Source organism: Hemiscyllium ocellatum, chromosome 10 (genome assembly GCF_020745735.1).
Source record: "Hemiscyllium ocellatum isolate sHemOce1 chromosome 10, sHemOce1.pat.X.cur, whole genome shotgun sequence".
Classification (NCBI taxonomy): Eukaryota; Metazoa; Chordata; class Chondrichthyes; order Orectolobiformes; family Hemiscylliidae; genus Hemiscyllium; species Hemiscyllium ocellatum.
Genome location: NC_083410.1, coordinates 75774106 through 75798484, shown reverse-complemented (window position 1 = coordinate 75798484; position 24379 = coordinate 75774106). Strand labels below are relative to the sequence as shown.

The 24379-nt window shown below is 42.7% G+C and overlaps 1 protein-coding gene across 1 annotated transcript in view; it reads left to right on the top strand.

Moving 5' to 3' along the window:
* The first annotated feature begins 9479 nt into the window (after positions 1-9479).
* LOC132819564 (zinc finger protein 292-like) overlaps positions 9480-24379 on the top strand; it is a 199920-nt gene continuing 185020 nt past the window's right edge. Inside the window, exon 1 of the mRNA XM_060831133.1 lies at positions 9480-9608. Within this exon, the coding sequence (XP_060687116.1) occupies positions 9480-9608 (129 nt within the window). The remainder of the gene's footprint in view (positions 9609-24379) is intronic.

The window sequence follows — 24379 nt, the reverse complement described above, 5'->3', positions numbered from 1 at the left end:
ATGTTACCAGGGTTGGAGGATCTGAGCTACAGGGAGAGGCTGAACATGCTGGGGCTGTTTTCCCTGGAGCGTTGGAGGCTGAGGGGAGACCTTATAGAGGTTTATAAAATTATGAGGGGCATGGATAGGATAAATAGATAAAGTCTTTTCCCTGGAGTCGGGAAGTCCAGAACTAGAGGGCACAGGTTTAGGATGAGAGGGGAAAAGATATAAAAGAGACCGAAGGGGCAACGTTTCCACGCAGAGGGTGGTATGTGTGTGGAATGAGCTGCCAGAGGATGTGGTGGAGGCTGGTACAATTGCAACATTTAAGAGGCATTTGGATGGGTATATGAATAGGAAGGGTTTGGAGGGATAACGGCCAGGTGCTGGCAGGTGGGACGAGATTGGGATGGGATATCTGGTCGGCATGGACGAGTTGGACCGAAGCATCTGTTTCCATGCTGTACATCTCTATGACTCTGAAAGACACCCTGATCCATACCAAAGTGGAGTATTGAGGTGCAAAATCGTATAATAAGTGGATGATGATGCAATGAGGTTGGTATGTGTTCACACTCAGTTGACTGCAGCATGCAGTTGATGACTGCTGCCCAAGGTAGAGGCCCAGAGGAGCAAGCAGTGAGTTGAAATTTAATTGTCAGGTTATTGTGATATATGTCACAGAAAAGGGCCCTTTGGTTAATCATATCCAGGCCTGTCGAAAACAACCATCTAACTATTCTAAACCCAAGGTCCAGCATTTGGCCCTTAGACCTGTATGAAAACAATCTTCGAGGAGAAAGTGAGGACTGCAGATGCTGGATATCAGAGCTGAAAATGTGTTGCTGGAAATGTGCAGTAGGTCAGGCAGCATCCAAGGTGCAGGAGAATCGACGTTTCGGGCATGAGCCCTTCTTCAGGAATGGGGAAAGGTCAGGAAGAAGATTGCAGGTTAGGAAGCCCACTGGTTCTCATCCACCATCCCACCAACCTCCATATACATCATATCATCTGTCGTCATTTCCGCCACCTCCAAATGGACCCCACCACCAGAGATATTTTTCCCTTCCCTCCCCTATCAGCGTTCTGAAAAGACCACTCCCTCAGTGACTCCCTAGTCAGGTCCACGCCCCCCCATCAACCCAACCTCCACTCCTGACACCTTCCACTGCAACCACAAGAAATGCAAAACTTGTGCCCACACCTCCCCCCTTACTTCCCTCCAAGGCCCCAAGGGATCCTTCCATATCCTCCTCAAATTCACCTGCACCTCCACACACATCATTTACTGCATCCGCTGCACCCGATGTGGCCTCTTCTATATTGGGGAGACAGGCTGCCTACTTGCGGAACGTTTCAGAGAACACCTCTGGGACACCCGGACCAACCAATCCAATTACTCTGTGGCTCAACACTTCAACTCCCCCTCCCACTCCACCAAGGACATGCAGGTCTTTGGACTCCTCCATCGCCAGACCATAGCAACACGATGGCTGGAGGAAGAGCGCCTCATCTTCCGCCTAGGAACCCTTCAACCACAAGGGATGAACTCAGATTTCTCCAGTTTCCTCATTTCCCCTCCCCCATCTTGTCTCAGTCAAATCCCTCGAATTCAGCACCGCCTTCCTAATCTGCAATTTTCTTCCTGAATTCTCCGCCCCCACCCCGGCCTATCACCCTCACCTTGACCTCCTTCCACCTATCGCATTTCCAACGCCCCTCCCCCAAGTCCCTCCTCCCTACCTATTTATCTTAGCCTGATGGACACACTTTCCCCATTCCTGAAGAAGGGCTCACGCCCGACATGTCGATTCTCCTGCTCATAGAACATAGAACATAGAAAAATACAGCGCAGTACAGGCCCTTCGCCCTCGATGTTGCGCCGACCGAAGCCTACCTAACCTACACTAGCCCAATAACCTCCATATGCTTATCCAATGCCCGCTTAAAATGACCATAAAGAGGGAGAGTCCACCACTGCTACTGGCAGGGCATTCCATGAACTCACAACCCGCTGAGTAAAGAATCTACCCCGAACATGTGTCCTATACCCACCACCCCTTAATTTAAAGCTATGCCCCCTAGTAACAGCTGACTCCATTAGCGGAAAAAGGTTCTCACTGTCAACCCTATCTAAACCCCTAATCATCTTGTACACGTCCATCAAATCTCCCCTAAACCTTCTTTTCTCCAATGAGAACAGCCCCAAGTGCCTCAGCCTTTCCTCATATGATCTTCCTACCATGCCAGGCAACATTCTGGTAAACCTCCTCTGCACTCATTCCAATGCCTCCACGTCCTTCCTATAGTATGGCGACCAAAACGGCACACAATACTCCAGATGAGGCTGCACCGGAGTCTTATACAACTGCAACATGACCTCAGGACTCTGGAACTCAATTCCTCTACCAATAAAGCCCAGTATACCATATGCCTTCTTCACAGCACTATTTATCTGGGTGGCAACTTTCAGAGATCTGTGTACATGGACACCAAGATCCCTCTGCTCATCTACACTACCAAGTAGCCTACCATTAGCCCAGTAATCCATCTTGTTGTTACTGCTACCAAAGTGAATGACTTCACATTTAGCTACATTGAACTCCATTTGCCACCTTTCTGCCCAGCTCTGCAACTTATCTATATCCCGCTGCAACCTGCCACATCCTTCTTCGCTGTCCACAACTCCACCGACTTTCGTGTCATTCGCAAACTTGCTCACCCAGCTTTCAAGCCCCTCCTCTAGGTCATCTAGCTCCTTGGATGCTGCCTGACCTGCTGCGCGTTTCCAGCAACACATTTTCAGCCTTAGTCCTGTATGCCTTGGCATCGCAAGTACATATCTAAACACTTCTAAACTTTTGTGGGTTTCTAGCTCTATCACTCTTACAGGTAGGGAGTTCCAGATTCTCACTATCCTTTGCATGGAAGCGGGATTCCTCACATCTCCTCTCAACCTCCTGACGCTTACCTCAAAGCTAAGTCCCCGGTCATTGATCCCTGTATCAAAGTTTCTTCCTGTCCACCCTGATTTTCTGTTTTTCAGTGGCAGCAGCAACTCAAAGGGCAGGAGCTTGTACCAGGGGCCTGCCGGGAGTGGTGAGTCATTGATTTGAGCCTTTAAAAAACTTACCACAAGCGCGAGAGTCCTCCATTTCTGTTTTTCAGTGGCAGCAGCAACTCGAGGGGCGGGAGCTTGCACCCTACCTTTGTAGGGCCTCCCACCCAACCAACTCCTCTCACCTTGAAGAACAGGGACATATCAGGTAAGCATCTCTTTTTTACTTTGTGACTAGGGGACTAGCAGGGATGGCAGTGCAGGGAGAGTAATGTTCCTCCTGCATGATGTTTGAGGTCAGGGACACCATTAGTGTTCCATCCAACTATGTCTGCAGCAAGTGCACTCAACTCTCGCTCCTCCAAGAGCCTGTTAGGGAACTGGAGTGGGAGCTGGATGGACTTCGGATCATTCGGGAGGCAGAGGTTGTGATAGATAGGAGTTACAGAGAAGTAGTTACTCCTAGGCAAGAAGAAAGCTGGGTGACTGTTTGAAAGGGGAAAAAAAAAGTCAGTGGAGGGATCCCCTGTGGTCGTTCCCCTGAAAAACATGTATACCATTTTGGATACTGTTGAGGGGGACGATTTACTAGAGGCAAGCAGTGGGGCCCAGGTCTGGCACCCTATTGCTCAGAAGGGAAAGAGGGAAAGGAGGAGTGTGTTAGTCATTGTGGACTCAATAGTTAGAGGCTCAGATCGAAGGTTTGTAAGGAACGAACGAGACTCGCGGTTGGTGTGTTGCCTCCCAGGTGCCAGGGTCCATGATGTCTTGAATCGTATCTTTGGGGTCCTGAAGGGAGAGGGTGACCAGTCTCAAGTTGTTGTCCATGTAGGTACCAATGACATAGGTAGAAAGAGGGAGGAGGATGCAAGGCAGGATTTCAGTGAGCTAGGATGAAAGCTGAGAGCTAGAACAAACAGAGTTATCGTCTCTGGACTGTTACCTGTGCCACGTGATAGCGAAGCGAAGGACACGGAGAGATATCAGCTGAACATGTGGCTGCAAGGATTGTGCAGGAGGGAGGGTTTCAGGTTTTTGTATAATTGGGGCTCATTCTGGGGAAGGTGGGACTTGTACAAACAGGATGGTCTTCACTTGAACCAGAGGGGTATTAATATCCTGGGTGGGAAATTTGCTGGTGCTATTCGTGTGGGTTTAAACTCGCTCAGCAGGGGGATGGGAACCGGAGGTGTAGTTGCAGTGCACAGGAGGATGAGAGTAGGAAGGACAGGGACAGGATTTCAGGGTCACAGGAATGTGCTGGCAACCTGGTTTGAAGTGTGTCTACATCAACAGCAGAAGTATCCAAACTAAGGACTAAGGTAGGTGAGCATGCAGCATGGATAGATATCTGGGACTTCGATGTTGTGGCCATTTCAGAGACATGGAGAGAGCAGAGTGAGGAATGGTTGTTGCCAGTTCCAGGGTTTAAATCTTTCATTAAAAACAGGCAAGGCAGTAAAAGAGGGGGAAGCGTGGCCTTGTTAGTCAAAGATAGTATAATGGTGGCTAAGAGAATTTTTGATGAGGACTCGTCCACTGAGGTAATAGGGGCTGAGGTTAGAAACAGGAGAAGAGAGATCACACTGCTAGGATTTTTTTTAAAAAGGCCACCACAGGGTTCCAGGGAGGTGGAAGAGAGGATTAGCAAAATTATTCTGAATAGGATTGAAAGGAACAGGGTGGTGATTATGGGGGACTTTAACTTCCCCAACATTGACTGGAAATGTTATAGCTCTAGTACGTCGGATAGATCAGTTTTTGTCCAATGTGTAGAGGAGGGTTTCCTGACAGTATGTCGAAGGGCCGACAAGAGGGAAGGTCACACTGGACCTGGTGCTTGGTAATGAACCAGGCCAGGTGTTTGATTTAGTTGTAGGTGAGCACTTCGGAGAGAATGACCATAATTCAGTTATATTTAGTTTAGCGATGGAAAGGGATAGGTACATGTCACAGGTTAAGAGTTATCGATAGAGCAATTATAATGCAATTAGGCAAGAATTAGGATGCATAGAATGGGGTAGCAAAACGCAGGGGATGCAGACAATGGAAATGTGGAGCTGGTTTAAGGAACATATATTGCATGTCCTTGACTGGTATGTCCCTGTCAGGCAGGGAGGAAGTGATAAAGTAATGGGACCGTGGTTTACTACAAAAATTGCATCTCTTGTTAAGAAGAAGGAGGCTTATATGTTGATCAGGCAAGATGGTTCTGATGAGGCGATGGAGACTTACAGATCGGCTAGGAAGGAATTAAAGAGAGAGTTAAGAAGAGCAAAGAGAGGACGAGCAGTTTTTAGCAAACAGAATAAAGGAGAACCCTAAAGCTTTCTACAGCTATGTGAGGAATAAAAGGATGATTAGCGTAGGAATAGGACCAGTCAATGACAGAATTGGGAAGTTGAGAAGTGGACCCTGTAGAGATCGAAGAGATGCTAAATGAACATTTCTCATTGGTGTTCACTCAGGAAAAGGAGAATATTGTAGAGGAGAAGAATGCGGTACGAGATATTAGACTAGAAAGGATTGAGGTTAGTTATGCACAGGTGGTGTCGATTCGAGAAGTTCTGAAAGTAGACAAGTTCTCTGAATCGGATGGGATTTATCCGAGGATTCTCTGGGAAGCTAGGGAGGAGATAACAGAGCCTTTGGCTTTGATATTTGATTTGTCATTGTCTAAGGTTTAGTACCTGAGGACTGGAGGATTGCAAATGTTGTGCCGTTGTTCATGAAGGGCAGCAGAGATGACCCAGGTAATTACAGGCCAGTGAGCCTTACTTCTGTTGTAGGAAAGGTTTTGGAAAAGATTATAAGAGAAGATTTATAATCATCTAGCAAGCAACAATTTGATTTCAGATAGTCAACATGGTTTTGTCAAGGGCAGTTCATGTCTCACAAACCTCACTGAGTTTTTTGAGAAGGTGACCAAGCATATAGGTGAGGGTAGGGCAGTTGACTTGGTATATCTGGACTTCAGTAAAGCTTTTGATAAGGTTCCACATGGTAGGCTGATGGAGAAAATCTTCGAGTAAAAAGTGAGGTCTGCAGATGCTGGAGATCAGAGCTGAAAATGTGTTGCTGGTTAAAGCACCATCCAAGGAACAGGAAATTCGACGTTTCGGGCAAAAGATTCCTGATGAAGGGCTTTTGCCCGAAACGTCGAATTTCCTGTTCCTTGGATGCTGCCTGACCTGCTGCGCTTTACCAGCAACACATTTTCAGCTCTGATGGAGAAAATGCAGAGGCATGGAATTGAGGATGATTTACCAGTTTGGATTAGAAACTAGCTTTCTGGAAGAAGGCAGTGAGTGATGGTTGATGGAAAATATTCAGCCTGGAGTCCAGTTACTAGTGGTGTACCACGAAGATCTGTTTTGGGACTGCTGTTTGTCATTTTTATAACTGCAGAATTAGGCTGAGAGGTGGCAAATGGAGTTCAATGCAGCTAAATGTGAGGCGATGCACTTTGGGAAGAATAACAGGAAGGCAGAGTACTGGGTCAATGGAAAGCTTCTTGGTAGTGTGGATGTGCAGAGGGATCTTGGAGTCCATGTGCATAAAACCCTGAAAGTTGCCACCCAGGTGGATAAGGCTGTTAAGGCGGCATACAGTGTGTTAAGTTTCTTTGGTATAGGGATTGAGTTCCAGAACCGCAATATCATGTTGAAACTATACAAAACGCTGGTGAGGTCACACTTGGAATATTGTGTACAGTTCTGGTCACCCCATAACAGGAAGGATGTGGAAGCATTGGACAAGGTGCAGAGGAGATTTATCAGGATGTTGCCTGGTCTGGAGGGAAGGTCTCATGAGGAAAGGCAGAGAGACTTGAGTCTGTTCTCATTGGAAAGAAGGCAGCTAAGGGGGGGGATTTGATAGAGACATACAAGATGATCAGAAGATTAGATAGGGTAGACAGTGAAAGACTCTTTTCTGGGATGATGGCATCAGCTTGTACAAGAGGACATAACTACAAATTGAGGGGTGATAGATTTAAGACAGATATCAGAGGCAAGTTCTTTATGCAGAGAGTAGTAAGGCCGTGGAATGCCCTACCTGTTAATGTAGTCAACTCAGCCACATTAGGGAGATTTAAACAATTCTTAGATAAGCACATGGGTGATTTTGGGATAGTGTAGGGGGACAAGCTGAGAATACTTCACAGGTCAGCACAACATCGAGGGCCGAAGGGCCTGTTCTGCGCTGTATTGTTCTATGTCGATACCTCTCGATTTTGTACATCTCAATGGTGTCTCTCTCAATCTTTTTTGCTCAAAGGAAAACAACCCAAGTCTCTCCAATCTTTCTTCATAACTGAAAGTTCCAGCCAGGCAACATCCTGATAAATCTCCTCCAGTGCTATCACACCCCTCCTATAATATGGATTCTAGAACTGGTAGAACAATTATTTAGAAAATGACCAACATTTTATACAGGTCACAACTTGTCTCTGTCTAGTTCTCCGTCAGTTGAGGGAAAAGGAAAATGCTTATTAATGAGGTGAGATTAGGCACAAAGTACATTCAAATATGCCTCTTGCTGCTCACTAGTGAGAATCACGCTTCACCATACAAAGCTCGGCTGCAGAATTTGACTCTTTCTATACGTCAAAAGTCTCATCACTGCCATTCTCACTGTAACTTCCCAACAAACTCTCATTGTAAATTTAATCATTTTATCCTCTTTTGGAGATCCCAGTCGTCAAACACCCGTTTGCAAAATTTTAAAGCCGTATGCTGGCACAGCTAATTGTGCTGAATCTTGTTTTTGATAAGGGAAGAGTTCTGTAACTTCTACAGTGTCTACCAATAATAATACTGGAAATGTAAGTAGTTTGCTAGGGTGGGCTGTAGTCTGATTTTTGGTCTAGCTAATGTTGAGGAATGTTTTATATGCAGAGCTGGAGAAATTAAGGATAGTCTGAAAGTTACTTGAAACCAGAGCCAAAACAGCACAGTAGTCGGCATATCTCCAGCATCTGCAGTCCTCACTTTCTCCTAGTAGTCAGCATATTACAAGTAGTAGATAGTTAGATAGTCCTGTGACTCTTGCCCCTCAGCCTGTTAAGATAAAGATTCAGAGTTGAAGCTCAGCCATAAACCATTCTGAAAGTTGTCATAGCTGTATTCCATTATCGGCCTGAGGTAGACAGTGAAGCGAGATGATACAGCCACACAACCTTGGACTCTCAACATAGAAAAGGGGGTTAGTATCTAATCAGTTCCAATTGATTGCCATCATGTTGGAGTAGCAGGATAGTAACAGATTTTGCTGAGCATTCAAGTGTGATGGATTTTCCAAAAGGCTTTTTAGTTGGAGTCAAAAGCCTTCCACAGATCAACAAAAGCCAAGGAGGTCCCATGGCCTTTGGCTATCCAATAGATGAAGAATGACCTGTAGAGATATAATGCTGATAGTCTCAAATTCTCAGACATTTTCTCAAAACATTGGGATGAATAGGTAGTACCATTTTCACTTTCTGACGATGGTGAAATACCATTCTCTGGCAACCAGAGGACTTTGTGGGAAGATGTTCACAAATATGTGAATCGTCTCATCAGTGAAGACCTATTTCCTGAGATAGTGTAGTTTCAGGCCAATCAGGGGAATTCACAAATACTTTTAATGCTTGACGATTCCAAGTGTTCAGAAAAGTACAAACAGCTCCACTATATGAATTTGTTGTATATATTAAAATGCGCTATTAAACTATTGTTTTACAACTTGCTTCACTATTGGTACTTGCATATTTTTCAACGCACTGAGAAGTTTACAGACTGGAGAGATATCACTGTTTCGGAGTGAAATTTAAGTTCAACAGGTATGGTCACTTCTACATTTAAAAGGCTGAAATGCCGAATATTTCAACATGTTTGGCACCTTTTTGGTCATAAGTCTCACCTCTGAAATGTAGATGTGATTAGATTACTTGCAGTGTGGAAACAGGCCCTTCGGTCCAATAAGTCCGCACCGACCCGCAACCCACCCCTACATTAACTCCTTACCTAACACTACGGGCAATTTAGCATGGCCAATTCACCTGACCCGCACATCTTTGTGACTGTGGGAAGCACCCAAAGGAAACCCACGCAGACACGGGGAGAACATGCAACTCCGCAAAGTCAGCCTGAGGTGGGAATTGAACCCGGGTTTCTGGCGCTGTGAGGCAGCAGTGCTTACCACTGTGCCACCCACTAATGTAAGTGAAACCAATAACCGTTTCGTTACGCAAGATCCCGGGAATATACTTACCTACGGTCATTTTCCTTTCCTACCTTCGAAAGAGCTTAAACCTGATGACAACGCCTACACCCACTGACATGGTACCGCCATTTTCGCGGTTTCCCCACTACTGAGGTCCGTGGAGATCGACCAATCAGCAGCGTAGCGTCGCGTACGTCACAGCGTGGCGCGTAACGGGCACGAGCGCAGCAGAAAGATGGCGGACAGGGAGGTAGATGCGGACGTTAAAAGCCTGACGGACAACCTACGAGAGCTGGCCAACGAGTTGTTGGAGCTCGGCGTGTCTGTGCAGTCTTCCGGGGATTACTGCCAGCGCTTCTGTCAGGTTAGTAGTGAATTTGGTGGGAGGGTCTTTGCGCCTTTAATTAGTGGAGCCTCCCTCTTAATGCAGATGTATAAATATGTGTTGTGGAGGGGGGCGGGTAACGGCTCTTACCATTGTCGTTCTTTGTTAATTACGGCGATTTTTTTTTGTGTCGAATATTCACGGCCTTCTTTGCGCCACTGCGATTACTTCTACTTCCAAATCTGCCCCTAATCCTTCTTTGTTTTCGTTGCGGTGGTGGCATATGTTCGCTGCGCAATGTCTTTAACTAAAAAAAAGGCTGAAAGCGGCAGTGTGTAAATACAAGAAGGGGGAGGGGATGGGAGGAGAGGCGGGGGATGGGCTAGGCTGGAACGCACAGACGATACAGCTGATTGTAACTCCAGTGGGTCCCAGAACCTTGTTCGCCATCACTCGTGTGACTTAGCCCGTTTCTTTCTTGAGTGCTTTTCAAAAATTAAATATATTGATATAATTTTAAAATTTTAGAGAGCTGAACTTTATTTAGTACATGGATCCGAATATTTGTGCTTCCTTTTTATTATGCAAATTTACAACAGTCTTGAAAAGCAATTTGTATTATTGTGTATTCCATCTTTCTTTCAGATAATATTCAAAAGTTGATTTCGTCTGCATTACAAAACTACTTTATCGAAAGTTTTCTTATGGAATAGTGGATACTTAAATTATATATTGAAACTTTTAATTGAAGAGATTACGTTTGGCATTGCTTGTGTTTGTCAATTTGTGATAGTGAATTAATTTAAAATCCTGTTAACAGATGTGTATGCAATCCACAAATTTCTTAAGGTGGAAATGAGCTTAATTGATTTGTAAAGAATCTGTTGGTTAGTGGAACTTTATACAGTTCATGCAAAGATGCTTTTAAATAAAACGGGTGGCACAGTGGTTAGCACTGCTATCTCTCAGCGCCAGAGATCCGGGTTCAATTCCCGCCTCAGGCGACTGACTGTGTGGAGTTTGCATGTTCTCCCCGAGTCTGCGTGGGTTTCCTCGGTGCTCCGGTTTCCTCCCACAGTCCAAAGATGAGCAGGTTAGGTGAATTGGCCATGCTAAATTGCCTGTAGTGTTAAGGGGTAAATGTAGGGGTATGGGTGGGTTGCGCTTCGGTGGGTCATTGTGGGCTTGTTGGGCTGAAGGGCCTGTTTCCACGCTGTAAGTAATCTAATCTTAAAAAAAACCAGTGCCATTATTTAAATACTTTTGAGGTGGAAGTGACCTGTACAAGAAGGATGGATTGCACCTAAATTAGAAGGGGACTAATATAATGGCAGGGAAATTTGCTAGAATTGCTTGGGAGGATTTAAGCTAGTAAGGTGGGGGTGTGGGACCCAGGGAGAAAGTGAAGAAAGAGATCAATCTGAAACTGGTACAGCTGAGAACAGAAGTGAGTCAAACTGTCAGGGCAGACAAGATAGGACTAATTAAACTGCATTTATTTCAATGCAAGGGGCCTAACGGGGAAGGCAGATGAACTCAGGCCATGGTTAGGAACATGGAATTGGGATATCATAGCAATTACGGAATCGTAGCTCAGAGATGGGCAGGACTGACAGCTTAATGTTCCAGGATACAAATGCTACAGGAAGGATAGAAAGGGAGGCAAGAGAGGAGGGCGAATGGCAATTTTGGTAAGGGAGGATATTCCAGGGAAGTTATTTGGGTGTAACTGAGAAATAAGAAAGGGATGATCACCCTTATTGGGATTGTATTATAGACACCCCCCCCCCCCCCCCCCCCCCCCCCCCCAAGTCAGAGGGAAATTGAGAAACAAACTTGTAAGGAGATCTTGGCTATCTGTAAGAATAATAGGGTAGTTATGGTAGGGGATTTTAACTTTCCAAACATAGACTGGGACTGCCATAGTGTTAAGGATTGAGATGGAGAGGAATTTCTTGTGCACAAGACAATTTTCTGATACAGTGTGTGGATATACCTACTAGAAGAAGGTAAAGAGATGGCTGGAAAATGGGAAGCCTTCAGAAATGAGATGAGATAACAAGAATCCAGAGAAAGTACATTCCTGTCAGGGTGAAAGGGAAGGCTGGTAGGTATAAGGAATGCTGGATGACTAAAGAAATTGAGGGTTTGGTTAAGAAAAAGAATGAAGTATATGTCAGGTATAGACAGGATAGATCGAGTGAATCTTTAGAGTATAAAGAAAGTAGAAGTATAGGTGAGGGAAATCGGGAGGGCAAAACCAGGCCATGATATAGCTTTGGCAAATAGAATGAAGGAGAATCCAAAGGCTTTTTACAAATATTAAGGACAAAAGGGTAACTAGGGAAAGAATAGGGCCCCTCAAAGATCAGCAAGGTGGCCTTTGTGTGGAGCCACAGAAAATGGGGGAGATACTAAATGAATATTTTGCATCAGTATTTACTGTGGAACAGGATATGAAAGATATAGACTAAATGGAAATAGATGGTGACATCTTGCAAAATATCCAGATTAGAGGAGGCAGTGCTGGATGTCTTGAAATGGTTAAAGGTGGATACATCCCCAGGACCTGATCAGGTATACCCAAGAACTCTGCTGGGCCTCTTGCTGAGATATTTGTATCATCAATAGTCACAGGTGAGTTGCCGAAAGACTGGAGGTTAGCAAACGTGGTGCCACTGTTTAAGAAGGGCGGTAAAGACAAGCCAAGGAACTGTAGATCAATGAGCCTGACAAGGCTGTTGTTGGAGGGAATCCTGAGGGACAGGATGTACATATATTTGGGATAATCAACATGGCTTTGTGCATGGGAAATCTTGTCCCACAAACTTGATTTGAGTTTTTTGAAGAGGTAACAAAGAAGATTGAGGGCAGAGCAGTAGATGTGATCTATATGGACTTCAATAAGGTGTTCGACAAGGTTCCTCATGGGAGACTGATTAGCAAGATTAGATCTCATGGAGTACAGGGAGAACTACTGACCAGATATCACCCCTCAGCATTTGGATACAGAACTGGCTCAAAGGTAGAAGACCTTTTGAGGTGGTGGTGGTGGAGGGTTTTTTTTCAGAATGGAGGCCTGTGACCAGTGGAGTGCCACAAGGATCAGTGCTGGGCCCTTTACTTTTTGTCATTTACATAAATGATTTGGATGCAAGCATAAGATTAGATTAGATTAGATTAGATTACTTAGTGTGGAAACAGGCCCTTTAGCCCAACAAGCTGAGAAGTGGCAAATGGAGTTTAATTCGGATAAATGTGAGGTGCTGCATTTTGGGAAAGTAAATCTTAGCAGGACTTATACACTTCATAGTAATGTCCTAGGGAGTGTTGCTGAACAAAGATCTTGGAGTGCAGGTTCATAGCTCCTTTGTGGGTGGCACAGTGGTTAGCACTGCTGTCTCTCAGCGCCTGAGATCCGGGTTCAATTCCCGACTCGGGCGACTGACTGTGTGGAGTTTGCACGTTCTCCCCGTGTCTGCGTGGGTTTCCTCCGGGTACTCCAGTTTCCACCCACAGTCCAAAGATGTGTGGGTCAGGTGAATTGGCCATGCTAATTTGCCTGTAGTGTTAGGTGAAGGGGTAAATGTATGGGTGGGTTGTGCTTCGGTTGGTCGGTGTGGACTTGTTGGGCCGAAGGGCCTGTTTCCACACTGTAAGTAATCTAATCTAATCCTTGAAAGTGGAGTCGCAGGTAGATCGGATAGTGGAGGTGGTGTTTGGTATGCTTTTGTTTATTGGTCAGAGTATTGAGTACAGGAGTTGGGAGGTCATGTTGCGGCTATGCAAGATATTGGTTAGGCCACTTGGAATATTGTGTGCAGTTCTGGTCTCCTTCCTATCAGAAAGATGTTGTGAAACTTGAAAGGGTTCAGAAAAGATTTACAAGGATGTTGCCAGGGTTGGAGGATTTGAGATACAGGGAGAGGCTGATCAGGCTGGGGCAGTTTTCCCTGGAGTATCAGATGCTGAAGGGTGATATTATAGAGGTTTACAAAATTGAGGGGCATGTATAGTTTTAGAATGTATAGAATAGACAAAAAGTCTTTTCACTGGGGTCGGGAAGTCCAGAACTAGAGGGTGTAGGTTTAGGGTGAGAGGGGAAAGATATAAAAGAGATCAGAAGGACAACTTTTTCATGCAGAGGGTGAGTGTATGAAATGAGCTGCCAGAGGAGGTGGTGGAGGCTGGTACAATTGCAACATTTTAAGAGGCATTTGGATGGGTATATGAATAGGAAGGGTTTGGAGGGATTTGGGTCAGGTGCTGGCAGGTGGGACTAGATTGAGTTGGGATATCTGGTTCGACCGAAGGATCCGTTTCCGTGCTGTACATCTCTGACTCTATTCAAGTTATTTGAAAGACATCTTGGCTATGTCTTGTCTCTGGTGGACATACCTAGCTATTTAATGTGAAGTTGTAGGTACTTCACAAATGTATTAAGTGTAGGTGGAGGAAGTATTATGATTCCATATCAACTTATGAAGGTTCTTGTGGCACAGGAGGCTTGGATTGAAATCCCACCTGTTTCATAGGTATGTCATAACAGCTGTAAACAGGTTGATTTTCAAATAACTATAATTCATTCATTCTACATTGCAATTTTTCTTTATAATCAATCCCATATTTTGCTTCCTTTGTAATTTTGCATACATGTAAAATGCAGGATACAAACTCAAATGTCAGGAAAAGCTGGCCAAAAACAAAGTTTGACTGATTTTAGTGATTACAAATGAGACCTACTTTTCAAATTGATGGAATTTTGATCCCCAATATGTTCAAACTCTTGAGGTTTGGTATAATTTTGTCTGCATGGTGTTATCCTTGAGCCCAACCTTTTTAGCTGCTATTATGATATTAAATGCTTACCTCTTAATTGCAGGTTCAGTGCAAAAGAGAAGCTGTAACACATATTTGGGAAAGCGATACTTGCAAGAAATGAAAGTAGAAATTCAAATCCAGGTGTATGATTCTGCTGATCACAGGCTTAGATGATATGGTTAATGATGTTACCCAAAATCATGCATGTCAATCACTTATTCTTTTGTGCACATCTCTTGTTCATCAATCTACTGCTATGGTTTTAGAGTGAATGTAAAAAGTTAACATTTCACTGGTGCGATTGTAAAGAAATAGCTGGTAAGAGTTAATTTTATTGCTTTCTTGAGCTGTGCTTTTTTTTGTGTGGTTAAAGATATTAACAATAGAATGTAATTACAGTGCTGTCATGAAGTTTTACTGTTGGATATCAAATAACTATTTGTTTATCTATATGCTATAATTATATATACTGATTTGGTCAGTCCACAGATCAGTCAAAAGCATACTCACTCATACAGTCGCTCTCCTGTTCATTTCTCTCTCCATCCTTGTCTGTTATGTAAATGCCCAGGGGCACTTGTCAGCAAACTTTTTATTAGTAATCCTTTCAGTGATAGAACATTTTATAGTTAATGGGCCAGATCTAATTTTTTTTTTTCTCTCTTGTAATGACATTGCTGATCCATGCACTAAATCCACACATAGGTTTAATAAATTATGCAGTCACAGAACAGGTCTGGTCTACGCCTCAAACTCCAAAGTCAGAAAATGAGAGCTATTAGAAAATGGCTGCAAAGCTCCAGTCTTTTAGCCATATCTTTGTTTTTAAAAAGGAATGCTTTGTGTTTCACTAAATGCCTTTTAAAAACAAATGTAGTGTAATGTAATTCCATTAACATCGTACTTTTGAGTATGTAAATGAGATTTTTTTAATCAATGATTTAGTGGAAGGAAAAATCCTCAGGAATTGACTGTATTCAACAGTGACAGCAACGCTATACACAGTGGTCATCTTAAAATGCTCTTTTTTTTTTCCCCCATGAAGAATACAGATTTAATATGGCTGTTATCCCTAGGTCGCTACCATAATTCCTCCTCCTCTTTCCTCTTCTTCCCCTTTCTCTTCCCCCCCCCCCCCCCCCCACCAAAATAATGCTCAAGCACACATTTTGCCAGGATCCTACCATTGACAGCTGGACTTTCATATGATTTGGCCCTAAGTTCTGAAATTCCATCCCTAAACTTTTCCAACACTCTGCACAAAGAAATTCTTAAATTTATCTTTTGACTAACATCTATGTAAGATGATGTGCACGAATACTTTTTCATTCTGATTATGGAAAACTTTCAAGATCGTTCCGAATTCTGTGGCATTATCTGTGCTCGTGCTCCAAGAAGGAATAGTTTTTAACTTTTGTATGAAACATTGTGTTTTTGAGCTTTTTGGGCCTAGTTCTTTTTTTTTCACTTTTTTTCACTATTGTATTGCAGCAGGAATAGATACAGCATATGGAAGATTTCATCAATTTCTTGATCATAGAACAATGCAACTAGACTGTGTGGCTAGTATTCTATTATCTGTTAACAAGAAGACATACTTTTGAAATGTAAATTGTCTTGATCTTGAAATAACAAAATCTCAAAGTTTCCCAATTACCCATACCATGAATTGTTGGTGGTAGCACTAGACTTTGTTAACCATCGTGGAGTGATATCATTACTACTTGTATGTGAATGCAGTACAATGTTTCAGTAAGAGTCTATAAGTTTCTCTACAGTTGTAAAGCTGTATAGGGCACATTTTCAAAATTTGTGGTTGATACAAAACCTGGAAGAAGTGTGAGGAGGACAGTCCCACAAAGGAACATAAACATGCAGGTGGAATGTTTTATGTGATTCATTTGGTAGGAAGAATATGAAGAGATTAGAAAATAAATGGCACAATTCTAAAAGCGGTGCAGCAGCTGGGGTACTTGAGAATCTTGGACTAAGTCAAGGAGCATATAATTCAAATAGAATATGGCACTATATTGGCCTCGCCTGGAATATTGTGTCCATTTCTGTGTAGTACTCTCCAGGAAGGATATGAAGGTTTTGGCAAATGGGTTAAGGAACTGTAGTTCTAAAGACAAATTAGAGAAGGTAGAAGTTGAGATCAATTTTGAATAACTCTTTCAAACTTCAGGGGTCTGGCATGATTAGATGGAGAGAAACTGTTCCCAGTCCTGTAAGGGGCAAGACTGAGAGTAGACAGACTTTAACAAAAGTAATTTAACATCATTCATGCTTTGTGGTTACTGTCTAGATTGCACAGTCTAAATATGGTAGGGGCCAGTTCAAACAAAGCATTCAGAAAATTTCCGATTGTTCCCCTTCAGATAAAAGTGCAGGATTCTAGGGAGAATGACTGACTGATAAGTGAGTTGCTTGCTTGATAAAATGCTGCAAGTACTATGGACTTGGATGGTGAGCAGGGAGGAGGTGAAGATGCAAGTGATGCAACTATCACATTACATGGGAAGGCGGAGTGGTGTTGGTAGTCATTGAGGAATGGGCTAGTGTCCCAGAGGTATGGCCCCTCAAATGTAGATGAGGACTGAGGGGAAGGTGTTCAGTGGTGGCATTCTACAGGCATTGTCTGAAATGGCTGAGCATGAATCTTTGAACGAGGAGCTGATGGGATGAAAAGTGAGGACAGGGGGACCTGATCATGCTGTTGAGAATCATAGGAAGATGCAAGGCCCTAAAAAGGCTATCCAAATGAAGCAGCATTTTACCTTTTACCACCACCAATCTGGTCTATTGCATTTGCTGTACCCAGCATGGCCTGCTGGAAGATCTCAGCAGGTCTGGCAGCATCTGTAAGGAGAGAAAAGAGCTGACATTTTGAGTCTAACTGACCCTTTGACAAAGCTTTGACTCGAAATGTCAGCTCTTTTCTTTCCTTGCAGATGCTACTAGACCTGCTGAGGTTTTCCAGCATTTTCTCTTTTGGTTTCAGATTCCAGCATCCACAATAATTTGCTTTTATGGCCTACTGGACACTGGAGAAGTCAAATGTAGACTGTGTGACTGCTTTGCAGAACACTTTCAGTTTGTACACCGTGACCCTGACCTTCTATAACCAGTCATTTTTAAAACAGCATCCTGCTTACCTGTCTGTCGTCTGCATGTTGCAATGCTGCAGTGAATCAGTGCAAACTGGAGGAACATCTTCAGACTAGACACTTTTAAAAATCATTTTCTAGACTTCATATTGAGTTTAATACTTTTAGGTTGTGAACTCCTCTCTTCCCTTTCTTTTAGCTTTGCTTGTTGCATTCTGTCACTATATCTCCCCTGTTATCTTGGTGGGGGTAGATGTGATGGCATTTAAGGAACTTTCACATGTGCTCATGTAAGGAATGTCGGGTTGTGGACCAAGGGCAGGTAGAAGGGATTAGTTTAATTTGACATGACTGGTTCAGTATTATGTGCCAAAGGCCCTGTTCCTGTGTTGTACATTTATGTTCTGTCATAGCCTAATTCTTAACAGCTCTGTCCAGTATTGACTTTGTAGTTGTGGGTGTTTTCGCTGAGCTGGGAAGTTGATTTGCAGGTGTTTCATCCCCTGTCTAGTGACTTCAGTGCCTTGGACCCTCCTATGAAGTGCTGTTGTACTTTCTGTTCTGGAATTTATTTGATTCTGTTCCTGCTATTTTTGTTTGTTGGTTCCAGTCATTTGTTGTAGTGGCCAGTATATTGGGTCCAGGTCAATGTGCTTGTTGAAATCTGTGGATGAGTGCCATGTTTCGAGAAATTCTCAGGCTGTCCTCTGTTTGGCTTGTCCTGTAATCATTGTGTTGTCACAGTTGAATTTGTGGTCTTTGTCATCTGTGTGGTACTAAGGCCTGCTGGTCATGGCATTCAGTGGCTAGTTGGTGTTTGTGAATGTAGATTGTCTGCCTGTCCGTCGTAGTGTTGTGTAGTCTTTGCACGGAGTCTTGTAAGAGATCCACGTGTTTGTTCAGGACTGCCTCAGTTACCTGAACTTTGTCACAGGATCTAATCTTGCATTGACCTTGCCTTACACCCATGCGGGATCAAGAGTTCATGAGGTATAAGAGCAAAATTAGGCCATTTGGCCCATCGGGTCTACTCTCCATTTGATCGTGGCTGATATTCACCCCGTTTTCCTGGTGTCTCCTCAACTCTGCAACCCACTGCCAATTAAATCTGTCTAACTCCTCCTTAAATTTGCTCACTGTCCCAGCATCCACTGCACTTTGGGGTAGGGAATTCCACAAAATCACAACCTCTTTGGAAGTAGTTAGGGCGGCACGGTGGCACAGTGGTTAGCACTGCTGCCTCACAGCACCAGGGACCTGGGTTCGATTCCCGCCTCAGGCGACTGACTGTGTGGAGTTTGCACGTTCTCCCCGTGTCTGCGTGGGTTTCCTCCGGGTGCTCCGGTTTCCTCCCACAGTCCAAAGATGTGCGGGTCAGGTGAATTGGCCATGCTAAATTGCCCGTAGTGTTAGGTAAGGGGTATGGGTGGGTTGTCGCTTCGGCGGGTCGGTGTGGACTTGTTGGGCCGAAGGGCCTGTTTCCACACTGTAAGTAATCTAATCTAATCTAGTTTCTCCTCAACTGATTTTAAATTTGCTACCCCTTATCCCAAGATTGTGAACTCTCATCCTGGAGTGCCACACAAGAGGAAATGTGTGCTCCATGTCTGTTTTATCCATACCTTGTTTATTATCTCAATTTGATCTCCCCTCCTTCTTCTTAATTCTAGAGTATAGACCTAAACCCCTTGTCTTGTGATAAACCCCTCATCTGATACATGTCAGATACTTTAGGGGCATTTAAATGATTTCTGGATAGGCACGTGGAAGATAATACAATGAAGGGTACGTAGGTTAGTTTGATCTTAGTATGGTATAAAGTCAGCAGAACACTGAGGGTCTGTACTGTTCTACGTTCTAAATTTGACTTGCACATGATGGGTATAGGGTCTTTTTATCCTGATGAGTTGTCTGAGTGTGGTTGTCAGTTTGTGGGCTGTCATGAATCCGAATAGTCGGAGAAATCTGGCTGTCAGTTCAGATTTTTTATGTAAGGTAGCGTGGATAGTGAGTTATGTCTTCGCATTATTTCTACCAGGCATCTGTGGATGAAGTTGTAGAGATATCCAAACTTGATGAATACTGTTTAGAGGTGGTGTCCTTCTCCCTTCATAGGTAGGGAGTGCTGCTGTGTGTTGTAGCCCTTTTGAATAGGGTCCTAATGCAGCTTCTCTTGTGTTCGGGTGGCTGCTGTTGGAGTGTAGGACCTGGTTGGTGTGACTTTCCTGCATACTTTTGTGGTGTTCTTTCTACCATTGCATCCGCAAATGGTTGATTGGTTTCCTCCTCCTCCTCTAGTAAATCTGCTCTTTGTGAGCATGGTGTTGATTATCTGGTGTGTGTTCTCGATTTCTGATCTCAATGATAACCAAAGTGTTGTCCACATGTCATTTGATCCAGAGTTTGGGTCCAATTTATGGAAGAGCTGTTTGTCCCAGTCTTTGTTCCAGTCACTCTACGGAGTATTTGCCAAGAACTGATATTCCTGCCATAAATCTCTTTAATCTCTCCATAATTACTCCTTTGCTCTTCATGTATAATGGAATTGTTTTGGATTCTCCTTAACTCTATTTGCTAAAGCTATCGCATGTCCCCTTTTTTGCCTTTCTGATTTCTCTCAAATTTACTCCTATTGTCCTTTAGGAATTAGCTGGACCCCAGGTGTCTATATGGGATGTATGCCTCCTTTTTTCTTGACCTGAGTCTCAATTTCTCTCATCTCTAGTTTTGTACACCTACCAGCTTTGCCCTTCACACTTATAGGAACGCAATCTCTGAACTGTTGTCTTTTTTTTTTGAAGGCTGCCGACTTCCCAACTGTTCCTTTATCTTTGAACCGCCTCCCCCAATCAAACTTCTAAAAGGTCTAATATCATCAAAATTGGCCTTATTCCAATGTAAACTTTAACTTTCAGATTAGGTTCATCCGTTTCCAGAATTATTTTCAAGTTTATGATCACTTGCCTCAAAGTGTTTCCCACGGACACTTCAGTCACTTGACCTTAATTGGGAAACAGGACAGGGCAAGGCAAGTATCGGTCCTTCTCTAAGTGCATCCACATATTGGCTATTAAAGTTTTCTAACGTGTACTTGCATTCCTCACCATCCAAGCTCCAACACTGGCAGTACCAGTCTATGTTCGGAACATTAAAATCCCCTACCATTACAACTCTATTATTCTTTCAGACATCTGAGGTTCTCTTCCATATTTGTATCCATTTCCTGCTTACTGTTAGGTGGGGCTATAATACAATTCCAACAAAATCTTTCTTATTTCTCAGTTCCATCAGGTCTCCCAGGATTATCTTCCCTAGGTACAACTATCATATTTCTCTAACCATAAGTGCCCCTCTCTCCCCTGCCTCCCTTTCTATCCTTCCTTCAAGCATGTACATCCTGGAATATTAAGCTGCCAGTCTTGTCTATCCCTGACTCACATTTCTATAATAGCTATGATATCCCAAACATGCCATAAGGTCATCTGCCTTACCTATCAGGCCTCTTGCATTGAAGTAATTGCAGTTTAATTTTAGAACTAAAGTAGAGAGAAAGAGGAGTCTTGAGATTCATGTTCAGATTGCCTACTTAGGGAATGAGACAATTCCTTTTAATTACTGAGGTATGGAATAAGAGCAGGAATGTTTTATTAGAACTGATGGAACAATAAGTACAATGCTTGAGCACAAGAGACTGAGGAGGTTTAATTGATTGTAAAATTGAGGAGCTGAGATATAGTATACAAGGGTCTATTTTCCTTATCAGGGAAGGCAGTAAACTTAAAGTAATTAAGGATTATAGGGTAGTTGAGACATTGAGTCTAGAAGTTACCACCATAAAAGATGGTATAGTTAATGAAATGTGTCTTTAAATTTAAAGGATAGCTGGAATATGCATATGCAATGCCTGTAGGGCTAAGACTGTTCAAAATTTGGATTAATCTGGAAAGTTCTTCCAGCAACCGCGGAGTCAAATGGCTGTCTTCTCTGCTGACGGTTCTAATGCTTCTAGTTATTTACTTTTATTAGCTAGTTTACAGGATGCTGGTGTTGATAAATGACCTCACTGTGTCGTCATCTCTCCTTAGCATTTGGTTCACAGAGCACATTCGTCCCTGGATCCAGCCCCATATGGAGAGGACTGTTGAGCAATTAAAACGCTATTTTAGTCATTAAAATTGCACATTTACACTTGTTTGTAAAGCAAAATTATTCTGCAGGTATAAAATGTAACTGGGGTACTATATGCTGTTATGAAAGTCTAAGTGTGTACTGCCTCTCTTTGAGAGAGGAAGCTAGTAAGAACTGATAAAGCGCAGTGTGCTGAATGAGTTAAAAATGTAACATTTGGCTGAAACAAATAGCTGGAGTTGTTGCCATGGAACAAATTTTCAAATTTGACCGATCAGTTTAAATTATGCCCCAAAGATCCAAATTCAGTCTAATTTGGGTTTTAATGTTTGGGATGAATCCAACTAGTAAAAAGATCCAATGTTTTGGAGTATAAAACAGTCACTTTGAACAGTTAGGGGAGAACAGCAAAGAGCAGCCAAACAAGCACCAACAATAAGGCCAGCCAGATAACTCTCTCTGAAAGGCACCTGTCAAAAAGAAATTTGTGCAGCAGAAGACTAAAGCCAACCTAGAGAAATCTACAGAGAAAGTTTTTGATATCCAAAGTCAACAACTGGATTTGAAAGTGATTTGCCATAAAATGTAAGAGGAAGCTTATTGGACCAGTATTGTAGGTGGTTAAAAATAGGTTTAAGAGAAAGGAGTTGCAAATAATTAGTTGTTTAATATTCTCTTTTGCACTTAAGATTTTCAATTTTTTCTTTATCCTTTTAAATAATGACATCTGGATTAGTTCTTTTGCCTTGAAATTTAAGATTATGGTGCGAGGTGAGCTTTTCTGTCTGGTTTAAATTAGCAAACGGGTTTACCACGTATTGTAACGGTATCTGAATACACCTTTTAATGTATGTTTCCAAGAGGTTGACGAATTATTTTGTATTAAAATTCATTTCATTTTTTATTTGAAAAAGCAAATGATTGTAGTGGACTGCATGATTGGACAAAGTATTTTAGAAGGGACTTAGTTATGAATTTAACAATTGAAGGTGGAAAAAGGAATCCAAATATCTGTCCTATTATGCTGGGACATGTGCAACCATTTGTTTTAAAACCCCTTTTTTATAAGGGTGGGGGGAGGGGAAGTGGCAGGAAGGAGAGTGGAGAAGGAAGTATTAGTTTAAGTTCATGTATGTTTCCACAAAATGAAATTTATGAGCATCGTTTCTGATAGCTTTCCTTTGGTCAGAGTGGGGGTATTCTAAATGGAGTGTCTCATTGAAGTAATGAAATTACAGTCATGATAGACATCTGGTGTCTCTACAGATTGCACTCTATCACCCAGATTTCCTGGTTGCTATTGTCTTTCCCTGCTGATTTTATGGTGTATCGCTCATTAGGCCCTGTGGGCCTCATAGCGTCATTGGCACTGCTTGAAAATTTATAAGTAAAATATGAATTTTCTATGCCATATATGGCACTTGTATCTTTTTTTCTAAATTTGAACTTATCTGCTAAATGTTCAATTTTAATTAAAGGTTAACAAAAATTTATTTGGAACCAGCACACTGTACCTGCTTTTCAAAGTAAACCAACTTGGATAGTAAGTTAAATATGCTGTCTTTCTCCTGAAAATAAATTGCTGAGAAAAGCATCAAGTGGAAATAAAAATGTGTGGGAAACTGTGTTGAAGTTATAAGGTGAAATGAGCATTTATTAAATTTAATTTTTAAATCCCTCAACAATGTAGGCAAGCTCTTTGCTTTGGTGGTATGAAACACATTCTTTTGAGCTCTTGGGGCACATGCTTTTGGAAACACACATGAGGGAAAAGGAATAAACTCGTGAAGGCAAGTCAGTTATGAGCATTTTTGTGCATACTGAGATTTTTTTGATAGTCCTTTTTTTTTCTTTGCAGTCCATAATTTGTATATTGTCTTGTTATAGCACGAACATATCTTGAGGAGGAGGAGGAGTAGTAGTCGTAGTAGTAAACATTATACAAACGACTGTTGCATCTCAATTTGATCTTAGAACACATGAAGTGCATCATACACTTGCTAATCCTTTTAGCTTGTAAAGTGTTTTGTTGATACTTTAAACATTTAAAGTGCACACTCTTCTGCGCATTTCTAAAATGTGGATTCTTTCTTAGTGTAACTTTAAACATGAACTGTAGCATCCAATTTCTGCAGGTCAAGGTGCTGACATGCTGATCTTAGTCCAGCGTGCTTTCGGTCTCAATAGACAGAAATTTAAATCTATCTTTCACTTTTTTTTTTCAAGCATTCCCCTCGAGAGGGGTGAAACCAATAAGGGTAGCATTGGTGAGATATTTCAGCCTTTAGGTATTCTTTTGTTACCTTTTGCTGTTGTGGTGGATTCGATCAGGTGACAATTGGTTGTCAACATGTCATTGAATATCCCTTGCTCATATCATAAAGAAAATAGGCCATTTGGCCCTTTAAGCCTGCTCTGCCATTCAGTATGATCATGGCTGATTGTCACTGTTCCTGCAGTTTCTTGGAACAGAATAGAAGAGAACCTTTGGCCCATCAAGTCTGTACTGCCAAAATCCTAAATTACATTTTCCATTTTTCCACCTAGGCCCATATCCTGCAATGTTACGACATTGAGAGTGCTTACAGTTTAAAGGGTGTGCAGTTTCTTGCTTCAATTACCATCCCAGGATATGAATTCCCAGGCCCCTTTTATCATGTTTTCCCTCTAAACCTCCTGGCTTTCATCTTAAATTATGTCCTCTTGGTAAGAGGGGCATTTGATTGGGTACATGAATAGGAAGCATTTGGAAGG